This window comes from Lolium perenne, chromosome 7, assembly GCF_019359855.2.
Source record: "Lolium perenne isolate Kyuss_39 chromosome 7, Kyuss_2.0, whole genome shotgun sequence".
Taxonomy (NCBI): domain Eukaryota; kingdom Viridiplantae; phylum Streptophyta; class Magnoliopsida; order Poales; family Poaceae; genus Lolium; species Lolium perenne.
In genome coordinates, this window is record NC_067250.2 from 64606238 (window position 1) to 64619033 (window position 12796).

The 12796-nt window shown below is 44.9% G+C and overlaps 1 protein-coding gene and 1 pseudogene across 1 annotated transcript; one reads left to right on the forward strand and one right to left on the reverse strand.

The window, feature by feature from the left end:
• The first annotated feature begins 1316 nt into the window (after positions 1-1316).
• On the forward strand, positions 1317-3117 carry LOC127313109 (phloretin 4'-O-glucosyltransferase). The gene has a single exon (XM_051343653.2). It carries the CDS (start codon positions 1380-1382, stop codon positions 2745-2747), a length of 1368 nt encoding a protein of 455 aa, XP_051199613.1. The 5' UTR covers positions 1317-1379; the 3' UTR covers positions 2748-3117.
• A 3268-nt stretch (positions 3118-6385) lies between these two features.
• On the reverse strand, positions 6386-10437 carry LOC127313108 (serine carboxypeptidase-like 19; annotated as a pseudogene).
• Positions 10438-12796: the final 2359 nt, after the last annotated feature.

Sequence of the window (12796 nt, forward strand, 5' to 3'; positions counted from 1 at the left end):
ATTTCATCTCCCGGACGATAAGATCTAACTCCTCCTCAGAGAAAGTCAGCATCAGCTGATTGTTGTCCTCGATCGAAACTTGAGCGTTTGGCGTCCAAGTCCTTGGAGACAAGGTACAGGAGCGGCTCCCCGCCGATCCGAGCAAGGCACGGTAAAAATCATAAATGGCAGCTTGAATCTTCCTGGGATCATTCGTGGTTTCGTTCCCAAGGTTAAGAGAAGAGATCGAGCACTTTCGTCTCCGTCCATTGGCCACCGCATGGAAGTAGGCCGTGTTGGCATCCCCCTGGAGGGCCCATTTGATCCTTCCTCTTTGGCGCCAATATTCTTCCTCCGCACTCACGATTTGGAGGAGTTGGTCTTCAAGGTAATATCTAAGAGCCCAATAATCCTCATCCAGCCCACTGGAATCGGCCTGCACATCCAGCTGCATGATTTGGGTCATCAGGTTTTCTTTCTCCCTTTTGCTGGCCATGCCCAAGTTGCGAGCCCAACCTCGGAGATGTTGGCGCAGGCTGCCAGACATGAACTGCCACCAGTCAATGATATCCTGGCCTCCCACTTTGGCCGAGAGATTGAGCCAGGCGTTGTGGAGCATGGGAAGGAAGTCCTGGCGTTCGAACCATCCTGATTCGAAGAAGAAGCGATTACTTCGCTCCGGCCGCCCTTCGCCGGAGTCAAAGATGAGCGGGGTGTGATCAGATCCCAGGCTCGTTTCCGCAGAAAGAGAGCACAGAGGGAAAAAACCTTCCAAAGACGGAGAAATGAAAACACGGTCGAGGACCGAACGAACTGGGTTGAGTTGGCGGTTCGTCCAAGTGAACCGAGCCCCGGAGCGCGGAATTTCCCGAAGAGCCCAGGCAGCAATGTGTTCGTTAAAAAGATCTATGAGTCTCCAGTTCAGACGATCGTTGTTCTTGTCACAAGCCGCCCTAATGAGGTTAAAGTCTCCGCCCATGAGGAGGGGAGTATTGGTTCTGGCTACCTTGGCCGATATTTCCTCGAGGAAGACCCCGGATCGCCCATGATCCGCAGGTCCATATATCCCATATCCTGCCATACAAATACAGTATCCGTGGATAAATTGACATTCTTAGTTTGCACGCAAATACTATTTAGACTAGTAGTAGTAGGGTAAGCGATTTTTACACGCCACCAGCAGCCATTTTTCTACAAGTCACGGGAGTACTATATATTATTAAATCCATACCCCTGAACTTCACCTACCTGGAGTCATTTTTCTACAAGTGAATGGACGGAGTAGTATATATATGGTAAGTCCATACCCCTGAACTGCACCCACCCCGAGTCCAGCAAGTAGACTGATCATAAACAGACGCTCTCTGGACTCGCACATCTCCCAGCAATACTAGCCGGCCATGTCGGCACCACACTTCCTCCTGTTGTCGTACCCGGCGCAGGGCCACATAACACCGGCCCGGCACCTCGCGTTGCGCTTGCTGCGCGCCACGGGGGCCAGTGTCACCGTCTCCACCTCCATCTCCGCTCACCGCAGGATGTTCCCAGAGGCGGGCGAGCTGGAGCACGTCGACAGTGCCGGCGTCCGCTACATGCCCTACTCGGATGGCTATGATGACGGAAGGAAGGCCCTTGATGACTCCGACTACATTGCCCATCTCAATCTCGTGGGGCCCCGTGCGGTGGCCGCGGTGCTCGCGCGCCTCCGCGACGCCGGACGGCCCGTCACGCGTGTGGTGTACACTATGCTCCTCTCATGGGGCGCCGGCGTCGCCCGGGAGCACGGCGTACCATCTGTGCTGTACTGGATCCAGTCGGCCACCGTGCTGGCTTGCTACTTCCACGTCCTTGGTGGCACCGCCGGCGCTACGACCGACTTGACGGCGGCTGTCCACGTCCCAGGGCTCCCGGCAACGCTTCTCACGCGCGACCTGCCGTCGTTCCTCCTCACCGGCACGTCTGACGACGACCCGTTCGCCATGGTGAACACGGCCTTCCGCGAGCTCTTCTTCGGCGACCACAGACCCACCGTGTTGGCCAACACGTTCGACGCCATGGAGCCAGAGGCCGTGGCGACGCTCCGGCAGCACGGCCTTGACGTCCTCCCCGTCGGCCCCGTGCTCTCGTTCCTTGACGCCGGCCCGGCGGCGACCTCGTTGTCCCAAGGCAACGATCTATTCAAGCAGGATGGCAAGGACTACCTTCAGTGGCTGGACGAGCGGCCGGCTGGGTCGGTGGTGTACATCTCGTTCGGGAGTACGTCGGTGATGAGCAAGCGGCAGATCGCGGAGGTGGATCGCGGCATGACAGAAAGCGGCCGCCCGTTCCTGTGGGTGCTGAGGAAGGATAACCCCCGCGGCGACGAGGAGCACGGCCACGGCGCCGGCGCCGGCATTGTGGTGGAGTGGTGCGACCAGGGGAAGGTCCTGTCACACCCGGCAGTGGGGTGCTTCGTGACCCACTGCGGTTGGAACTCGACGCTAGAGAGCGTGTCGTGCGGGGTGCCCGTTGTGGGTGTCCCGCAGTGGTCGGACCAGGGCACTAACGCATGGTTGATGGAGCAGCTAGGCACCGGGGTCAGGGCCGTCGTGAGTGACAAGGATGGCATCCTGGACGCGGGCGAGCTGCAGAGGTGCCTTGGCCTCGCCACGTCCGAGGTGGTGCGCGCCAAGGCCAAGATGTGGAGGGACAAGGCACGAGAAGCGGTGCTCGAGGGTGGCTCGTCGGACGTGAACCTCAAGGCCGCATTCGTCGCCCCCTCAAACTAGCCAGCCAGTTTGTCTTTTCTTGTTCAACAACGTCAATCTTCGTCTCAATAAACCCTCTGGGGTCCCTTCTCCTCGTCGGCAATGCCGCCGGTCAGCTCTGCCTCCAATGGCCTTGGTTTTTTGGAGGTGTTGCGGACCACGGACTCTCGCCAGCGGGAAGTTTTAATTCTTTATTTTGGTTGTTTTTGGTGTCTTTGTCGAGATGGTGAGGCTACGGCTGCATCCTGAAGTTCGAATAAGGTTATCTATGCCTTATCCTCATTCCGGTAGTGCTGGCGAAGGACGCGTGGAATAGTGTGTCTGTTGGATCTCCCAGGATCCGATCGGTTTTCGTGTTTGTTGGTCTATTTTCATGTCAGTCAACTCCGATCTACGTGGGGCTTAGCACGACAATATCTTGTATGTCTACTACAACAAACTCTACCGCGAGAAGCTTTGTTTGGCTCCGGTGATGGAAGGGCGATAACAGCGGCACGCCTAGTGTATGTAGTCTTCGCTAGGTGATCGGAATATCTATTTCTAGTTTATATTACTTTTTAAATTATTTATACTACGTACTATTGATGGTTAATAAACTGGTGGTTTTTTCGTAAAATATAATCTTCATAGAAAAGAACGTCCATCTTGTATCCCAGTAATGCTAGAACTACGGACAGATTTTTACGAAATTCTGGTTACGGACTGACGTGGAGAAGCGTGGAGCCATTCTAGCCCTGAAATCACGGGAGCAAAACAAATTTCCACCAGCCAGCAACTTCCACGTACGTCCGTAAGCCAATTCCGTATGAAATATCCGTAGGTTTAGGATTACTACTTGTATCCACCGGCTGTGGAATTTATTTCCCACTTCCCATGGTCACTAAGATCCATGCATGAATTTACGAGAACGTATCCAGTGCACCAGAAGAATATGTGCATCGGCTGCACCTGCACCTGTAGTTTCTACCCTAAGCAACGGGTAAAATTGCTGACATTGGTTATAGCATTTTTGGAAATGTTACTGTACCTTATGTTTGAATAAAATCAACCCGCGCACCAGTTCGTTTGGCGACTTGGTGCTGCCATATTATTTGGACAGCCCTGTATGTTTTAGGATTATCAATCCACATTACTATTCATTATTTGATCTGTTTTACAACATTTGATCTTCATTATATATTTTTTCCTTTTCGTTTTAGTTGGGTGGATGCAAAGAATGAATCTTATGTAAGGGATCAAGAGAATGGCACTGCTCATTTGTTGGTATATATGTTCACGTTTTGTATATGTTCACGTTTTGAAAGAGATGGCACGGGCTTTAGTTTAGTTTAGGCTTAAATTTTATTTGAATTTCATTCAAGTTTGTAAATTATAATAAAATATGAAAAAGTTTAAGTTTTTGTTTGAATTTTAAAAACTACAAGTGGGTGCATCCACATGCGATTTTTTTAATAATACTTTTTTCCGTTAATTCTATAAATAATACATGATTTTTTTAAAAAATACACCATTGGGTAAGGGAAACCGGATTAGTACTAATCGGGTTAGAGAAACCCGATTAGTACTAGTCGGGGTAGAGGAGGCTGCATGTGCATGCATGCATGTGCTTGATGCTAATCGGGTTAGTGTTCCCCGATTAGTACTAATTGGGTTCCGGAAACACTAACCTAACGCTGTATTATTTTTGAAAAAGTTCAAAATCGGGTATTATTTATAAAATTAACGAAAACTATATATTATTAAAAAAATCGCCATCCCCATAGGCTCGATCACGCGCTACTGATGGACGATGTGTGGAGTTCCTCTATGAGATGTACAGATAGGATATAAAAGAAAGTTATGTGGGTGTCCGGATAAAAGAAAATTATCACATGATTTAAAAAAATTAAATTTGTAAATTAGAATAGAATAACTTGCAAGAAAATAGGGTGGCCTGAACCAAGAACTATCTGGTTTGAGTCTGCGACATTTACCACTACCATTTAGATAGAAATGCACCTTCATTGCAATGAAGTTTTGACATATTTTAAACTTTGTTTTGCTAAATCTGAGACTATCACTCAACACCCAAAATCACAGAATCTATCCATGCAAAAAATTGCTCTAAAAGCAAGCAGTACATTATTTCACTACGTGGAAAAAATATTATCATTGTATTATTTTTTAGACACAAATGAACAATTGTTAAAAATTTAGCAAGTTCTCGGTCAACATTTGGGCACTCCATTTATACTTTTTCCACTCCATTGGCGATATATGTTTTTTTTCTCTATATGAACCATGATGAGATCCAAATTCTCTAGAAAAAGGAAGGTTTTTCTCTATATGAACCATAATGAGATCCACTCCTATTGTTTGTAAAGGAGTAAAATAAATAAGGTTATAAGCTTCCCTAAAAAGAATATGTATTCTAAGAAATGCTGAGCAAAGGGAAGTTTTTTTTATTAGATGTGTGTCCGCCAAATTCGTTCTTGGGTGGAAAAATACTACTCTTCGAAACGACTAGATTTAATTAAATTGGACCATTGGATCTATTGACTGGATGGCTAATATTTTCTTGTCCGTACCATAAAAAGGCTCCTCAATTGGGTTGGGTTTTCTATTTAGTTGATGATGGCATAAGAAAGATTCTAATGAAAATTAAAAAGATAAAGTGGCATGGTTACTGAAATTAGCCAAACTGATTGATTATGCCAGCTCTGAACATGCATCAAAATACAGGCGCAGCAGCTATAAAAATGATTCCATATCCGGATTAGTTATGTAGTGCATCTCGCATTGGCCAGTAGTGCAAATAGATGCATGTAGACTTCATCTACTAGGTAAATTCATCGTAACAATCGGATGTCATATGCATCACACCATCTTTTCTACTTCCTGCTTTTCTCAAATACGTACCAAAATATGTACGCCGTTCGTCCGGCAAATAGATGCATGTAGATCATATATCATGTTCCACGGGAGAAGCAATTGATCCGCATCAACACTTGCATCATTGTATGACAACAGAAAAACAACATAAAAGACTAGATCGATCAAATTTATTTTCCTTTGTGCCAATGCAGCGATTTGAAACAGTCTAACCTGGCGGATATACGCATGTGCGCATCACATGGATCATATATAGCACCAGTACGTACCAATCAATTCTCACATGGATCATAGCACCAGTACCAATCAATTCACCGGATGAATGCAATTAATGGACAGAAGAAGATCGCATATACTGGTTCCCAATTCTTCCACCTCGTGTAAAGTGTGCCTTGGCCTTGATCGATCTGGTAACCATGATGGGAAACTTCACAAGATCCATGGCCGTCGCAGATTAACCCAGTCTCGAGGCTCGATAAGAACTTGTATTATCGATCAGCAAGACTACTTATTTGTTTCAATTTTTCCGTATTGTTTATGTTTTTGCATATGCTACTTGAAAACTTGGCAAGTATTTCCTCTTTTGCTTTTTAATGTTCATTGTCAAATTGATACAATATGAGATGGAAAATGGTGGCACTAGTAAGAACATTGTAGCGTCAGTCACATTCCAATTCACTACTCAAGTACTCCGAAGTTTACTAGAAATGTTATAAAAATGGACCCGTGTGGCAAAAGAAAAGGCAATCTTGCTTAGTATATATATATTAGTATAAGATAAGATACAACATCAAACATTTCAGACACATAAATGTGTACTTCCCTCATACTTTTGGGTACCTACTAATACAACATCCAGACACATTCAAGTATCACATTCATACACTCGGGTGCTACCCTCACTACATTGTATAACAATTGAACACATTATTCAAAGCGGCTTACTGGAAATCCAACGACTAAACATAGCTAGGCATCTTTCTGGTTGGTACTCTGGCGCAGTATGTCCACCACCCTATATTTAAATTGAGTGGTGTTAGTTTACTATAGCTTCTACTTGAAAATATATGTTCTATCAGATATAGAACTCTTTTGTTCTCACTTGTTAATCGAGAAGTGTACAACTTATTGGTTTGTGAAAATCACGGCTTTTGTGTGAACATAGTTTTGTAAATATTAAAATTTTAGCTCTCTAATAAATGATGGTAGAGATAGATATGTGTTACCTTTATAGTAGTGAACGTCAGGTTATTTGCGTATGTTTGGGTGAATCTGCATATACATTATATTTTGAATCGTGAGCAGAATTATTCAAAGCACGTGTATTATAAACAAATTATTACCCGGCGGACTGTCCATCAAGATGCCAAGCCCTCCATTCATCCTTAATGGGAAATTTAAGTGATCGTATCCATGACTGTGTACCCAGAAATGGTATTAGAGCATCATGGTCTCCACTGTGCAAGGCAGATAGATGAAAGGTTGGATAACTTAAATATGCAACTTGATAGACTGATATGGACATGAGAGCATATCCTATCATATTGTTTAAATAATTTTTTCAGTAATGTTTTGCAAAATTGTGGTTCGCGGTAATATAAAACATTGCCAATCATAAAGTGCAAATTTTTTTATGTCAGATAATCTTTGACCATAATAGTGTTTTACCTGTATACCAAGACATGATAACCTTTTGATGTCATATTACGATGGTACTTTATGCTACTCGTGATGTCTGCAGAATAAGGTAGATCATTTTCGTGGCACCTCACCCATTCGTCCTTGCTTGCCTGAGTTCAAGGTGTATAGGGATATATAAGAGCATGATTATACATTGGTTTTAAATAGCGCTATGAAAAAAACTTCTCAAGGATTATTCTGGTAATTTACCGTCTTGATGCCAAGGGCTTTCCTAGTGATGTTATTGTTTGTCCAATAATATAACAAGTACATACCATAGTCCTGTAGATAGAAAAAATATGTATAACGTGATTTAGAAACAACTCATGGTGATATTAGAACATATTTGTACATAAGACTTCTAAAGATACTAGGCTTTCTCTATTTTTCCTACTCCATACTTTAATGCATGTAGGGTGTATTAGATTTCATTAAGACAAGGTTTCCACATGATATAAGATCAACATTAATAATAAGTTTTTTTTTAAAAAACACATACTAGTATTAAAAGTAATTCTTGCTCAAAGTCTTGTATTAAATAACAAAACATAATATTTCTTACAAATGGAAACGGAGAAAGCATGTGGAAGAACAATACGATAGAAAAGGAAAAGATAGGGGAATGGTAGAAATTCTCAATGAAAACAAAACAGAAGACACTAATTGATGGACCATCGTTTTTAATGACAAACATCTCCTTGATGTCGCACGACGACTTCAGTTTTTCATCAATGGAGTAAATTACGGAGAACTTACTTGGCAATCCATTGGAAGGAGAGGTGGTGAATGTTTGAGTACTCTAGTATCCTCCTTTAGGATCTTTCTTTTTATGGCCTCATCAATTGGTCTAGAAGATAAATGATCGCAGTTTTTGTTCAAAATGTGTGCCGCGTCAATCTGATCATATAGCTGTGGGGAACATAAATTAGTTGTTTCGGTAGTAATATGGCATATTAAGAAGTAAGTCAAAATGATATAGAATAACTGAATTATTCAAGCGACCCACTAGAGAACGACGTATTTGAAACAGGGAAACAATGTCGACACCTAGGCAGCACGGATACATCAGTTTTCTTGCGTATCAGTATTGAATACTGCCTGGATACAGCCCGGTAGATATCCCATATGTATCGCCCAATTTTTCAATTAAAAAAGGGGAAAAATAGTGATACGTGTTGGATACCTCAACAATACTTTCAGGATATCAAATAGGGGATGATAATATGTCCAAGCATTACAGATTCTACTCTTCGACAACTTGGAATTGAAGTTGCAGCGGCTGACGAATAATAGAATAAAATTTAACGTGAATTCCATCTTTTTTACCTTATAAAGAAAAATATTACTTGGAAATGAAGTTGCAGCGGCTGACGAATAATGAAGTTGCAGTTGTTTTTATTTGTGAACTTGTATTGCTCCTATGAAAATCATTACTTTTTGTATATATACCAACGTATCGACGTATCTGCGTTTCTGAAAAAATTTATGTGTCATGGTATCCCTGTATCAAGTATCGGATACATATCCAAGTATACGTGCTTCCTAGGTCGACACTGGCTTTATACACAAATGATGATGGAAGTAGTTTTAATCCTTACACCGTTGAACTTGTCCAAATCTTGGGCGCAAAGTGCATTCTTGGGGTTTATAATATCTTCCCCTGGGCAGTGCTCCATTATCGACTTATGAAGAGCATCCATATCGTCGCATGCAAGCAGATGGACATTGAATTAAGGCAACTCATAAGGGCAATACAGTACTAGCAGCTAATTGCAGGTCAGTGGGCAACTGAGCAAGAGCACGGCGCAACTTGTGTCTAAGTAATCACCTCGTATAGCTGATCTGAAATTACTCCGACTCCATGCAAATATGGCACTCTCGAGTTAAATCAATGACTTCACCTGTACTTGGATTACCCACCAGATAGCCCTAACCATATTTTCATTGTAGCAGGTCAGATTGAGGTTTTCGCAGTTAGTTAAGTTGTTTGTAGCATATCTGCGTGTGAATTGAGTACCTTCATATTTATCGTCGGTGTCATTCCAGCTTCAATGCCTGAAAATAGTAGGGTATTTTAAAGTTCGAATATATGTTCACAGCACCTTAAATGTGTCAATAAATGTACTCTCTGCATTCCATAATTCTTGTTGCAAGTTTGGATGTATATAAACATATTTTGTTAATGGATACATCCAAATCAGCAACAAAAATTAGGAACAGATGAAGTAGCAAATAGCAATCCACCTTCTGAGATCATCTGCGCGACAAGTGGAGCCAACATTCCCGCGCGCGAGTCTCCTCCAACATATAAAGGATTTGCGATGTAACCTGGATGCTCCGTGAACCACTGCTCGCAAAGATGAACACAAAAACAGTATAGATAAGAACTGAACTGTGTCCTCTGGTACTTACCAAAGAAAAAGTTCGATGTACCTTGGTGAGAAACGTTGTGAGCTGCAACGACGAAGAGAAATCTCCGACATCGTAGCCCTTGGGGTTCCGGGAGAAGGAAAAGCCAGCGCCAACCGGCGAATCAACAAACACAATACTTGCAGCCTTTGTCCAGGAGTAGGGATGGTACCGTAGTCGTGGTACAATCCCGTCGTAGGGTTCAGTGATGAATTTCAACGGTCCTGCAGACGGAATTGCATTAGGTTCCCAACCAAACGAAGTGAAGTAGATGTACATGTGACAGTGATTGCGTCTGCAAGCAAAGGTGTTGTGATTGGCGCCGTAACATCGACAGTGATTGGCTAACAAATATTATGGCATGTAGATTTCACTAACTGCTGACCTATCTCAAACATGAGCGCACTGAGCGCGGAGCAGCGGTCGCCGCCGGTGAGCCAGAGGAGCACCGGGTCGCGCCCTGGGTCACCCTCCGACTCGATGAAGTAGTAGAAAAGCTCTGCGCCGTTCTCCTCGTCCACGGTCACGTACCTGCCAACATGGATGAGCCGATGAAATTAGTCCAATACCGTATTTTTCATGGTTAGACCATCCATACATATATACATACCCAGTCTCGAGGAGGAAGGGGAGCACGCCGTCGAAGCCAGGCAGGCTTTGGACCAGCGTCGCCTCGGTGGGACGGCGAGGAGAGAAAAAGCACAGGAGGAAAAAGACTAGCCCTAGGGGGCAAGACACTTGCATCTGCACCTCCATGCTTGCTTTCCCCATGCTTCCAGGGAGACACAATGGAGCATTTATATCTTTCCAGCAGCTGGACTAGTACAAGGATGGCAATACCGGATTAGAAAATAAATAATACTAAATATATATCAAATAGACTTTGTGCACAATTTTATATTAAAATTTTCCAAATAAAAGACTATGAACTACTATATAATTGTATGCTTTATAGTTCTAGAATCACACACGTCTTCTGAAACTTTGTCTTAAATTTGATATACTAGATAGTATCGAGATACATACTCTCACCGACGCACTCTGAGCACCACACACCTTCTTCCGGTTATGAATAAAATATTAGTCAACTGCACCAAGATTTTATATGTTCCGGCTGCTTCGAAAGGACCACACGATGAACCCAATATAGAGAGCTACATGAATAACCTATAAAAGGTAAAAAAAAATATAAAGAAAATATTTTAATACCAAGATGATAATAAATGCACCGGTCACTACAACAACTCAACATCTGGCTCAAGTCTACACATCAAGGATGCACACAGCTGAATAAATAAAAGAAGAAAAAAAACTTAAGACAAAACTCCTCGAAGTAATTGGAAACTCGCAACAACAAGAATACCACAAGTGGACAAACACCACCGTCGTCTGGTACAGCATGGTCACATTTTAGATTTTCAGCCTAGAGGAGGTCCAATCTCCAAGTAATACCTTTAGCAAGAAAACGACTAGAAAGCAGCAATAATTACCATATAGGACCACAGAAGGTCATCAATCCTAAGGGTTTTCACCCCGAAAATTAAGAACGAGCCCATTACACTATCTACCACAGACACGTCGCCCCATGCCCCAAGATCCAAGCACGCACACTCAACTTCCATGGCGGATTGCAGTGCGCGTGCTGGCCGAAGTAGGAGCTGTTCGCTTTGACGGCGTCCGCGCACATGTGCTCAGCCTAGGCCCCGGGTGCATGTGCCATGTGCTGGTTTGGCCATGTACAAGACGTGGACTACTTGCCTTGGCTTGGCCATGTGCTCAGCCTAGGCTACAGGAGTAGCGACGTGCATCCAGCCCGTGCACACATGCGTTGGCTTGGCCATGTACAAGACGTGGACTGCTTCTTGCCTTGACGTTGCTGATCCACGGTAAGGACGTGCACATCGGCAGGCTGGCTACCTACCAGATTAGGAGGCCAGCTGCACCGAGATCACTTGGCCGACAACGGGGCACCTTGCCAAATCGAGAGGTCAGCAGCGCCTAGACCGCGATGCCGACGACGATGGCCGCTAGATCGTGAGGCAACTCTGGAGCCGGTGTCCGACGGCAGAAGTCAAGGAGGTCTCCCCGAAATAATCCAGATCAAACATGGCTGCGGCGGGGTAGAGAACGCTCGGATCAGAGGCGAAAGAGGTTAATTATAGGAAAATGCTTGAGATCTGTCGCCCGATTAAGCGCTGATTATCGGTCGTTGCTGGATCCCACCACCTTATCTTCAAGGTGACCACGCAATCCCTCTCCTCCCCCAATCTCTCTGACCTTCTCATGGAGCGACCGCAGCCTGTGCTCCCCGCAGCGAGCTCTGCCCTACCGATCTCCATGGCGAGCGTGCCGCCTTGCTCCTCCCCCGCCGAGCCTCACGCCCTTCTCTTCCCCCGGGAGCCCATGTTCCTCCCCGGCGAGTGCGCTGCCCGGCGAGCATGCCGCCTCTGCTTCTCCCCGGTGAGCGGCCCCTGCTCCTCCCGGCGAGCGGCCCCTCCCCCCCCCCCCCCCAGCGAGCCCCACGCCCTTCTCCTCCTCCGGGAGCCCCTGTACCTCCCCCGGCGAGTGCGCCGCCCAGCGAGCATGCCGCTGATGTCTACGTGTGCTTCTATTCTTGTAGGCAGTGTTGGGCCTCCAAGAGCAGAGGTTTGTAGAACAGCAGCAAGTTTCCCTTAAGTGGGTCACCCAAGGTTTATCGAACTCAGGGAGGAAGAGGTCAAAGATATCCCTCTCATGCAACCCTGCAACCACAAAGCAAGAAGTCTCTTGTGTCCCCAACACACCTAATAGGTGCACTAGTTCGGCGAAGAGATAGTGAAATACAAGTGGTATGAATGAATATGAGCGAGTAACGGCGCCTTAAAAGTGCTTCTTTGGCGTGCGATTGATGGTAGTAATATTGCAGGAAGTAAAGATGCGGTAAAGAAATTAAACAAGCAGCGATAGCAGTATTTAGGAACAAGGCCTAGGGATCATACTTTCACTAGTGGACACTCTCAACATTGATCACATAACAGAATAAATAAATAGATGCTAGACTCTACACCCTCTTGTTGGATGATGAACACCACTAACTGTGTAGGATTACACGAACCCTCAATGCCGGAGTT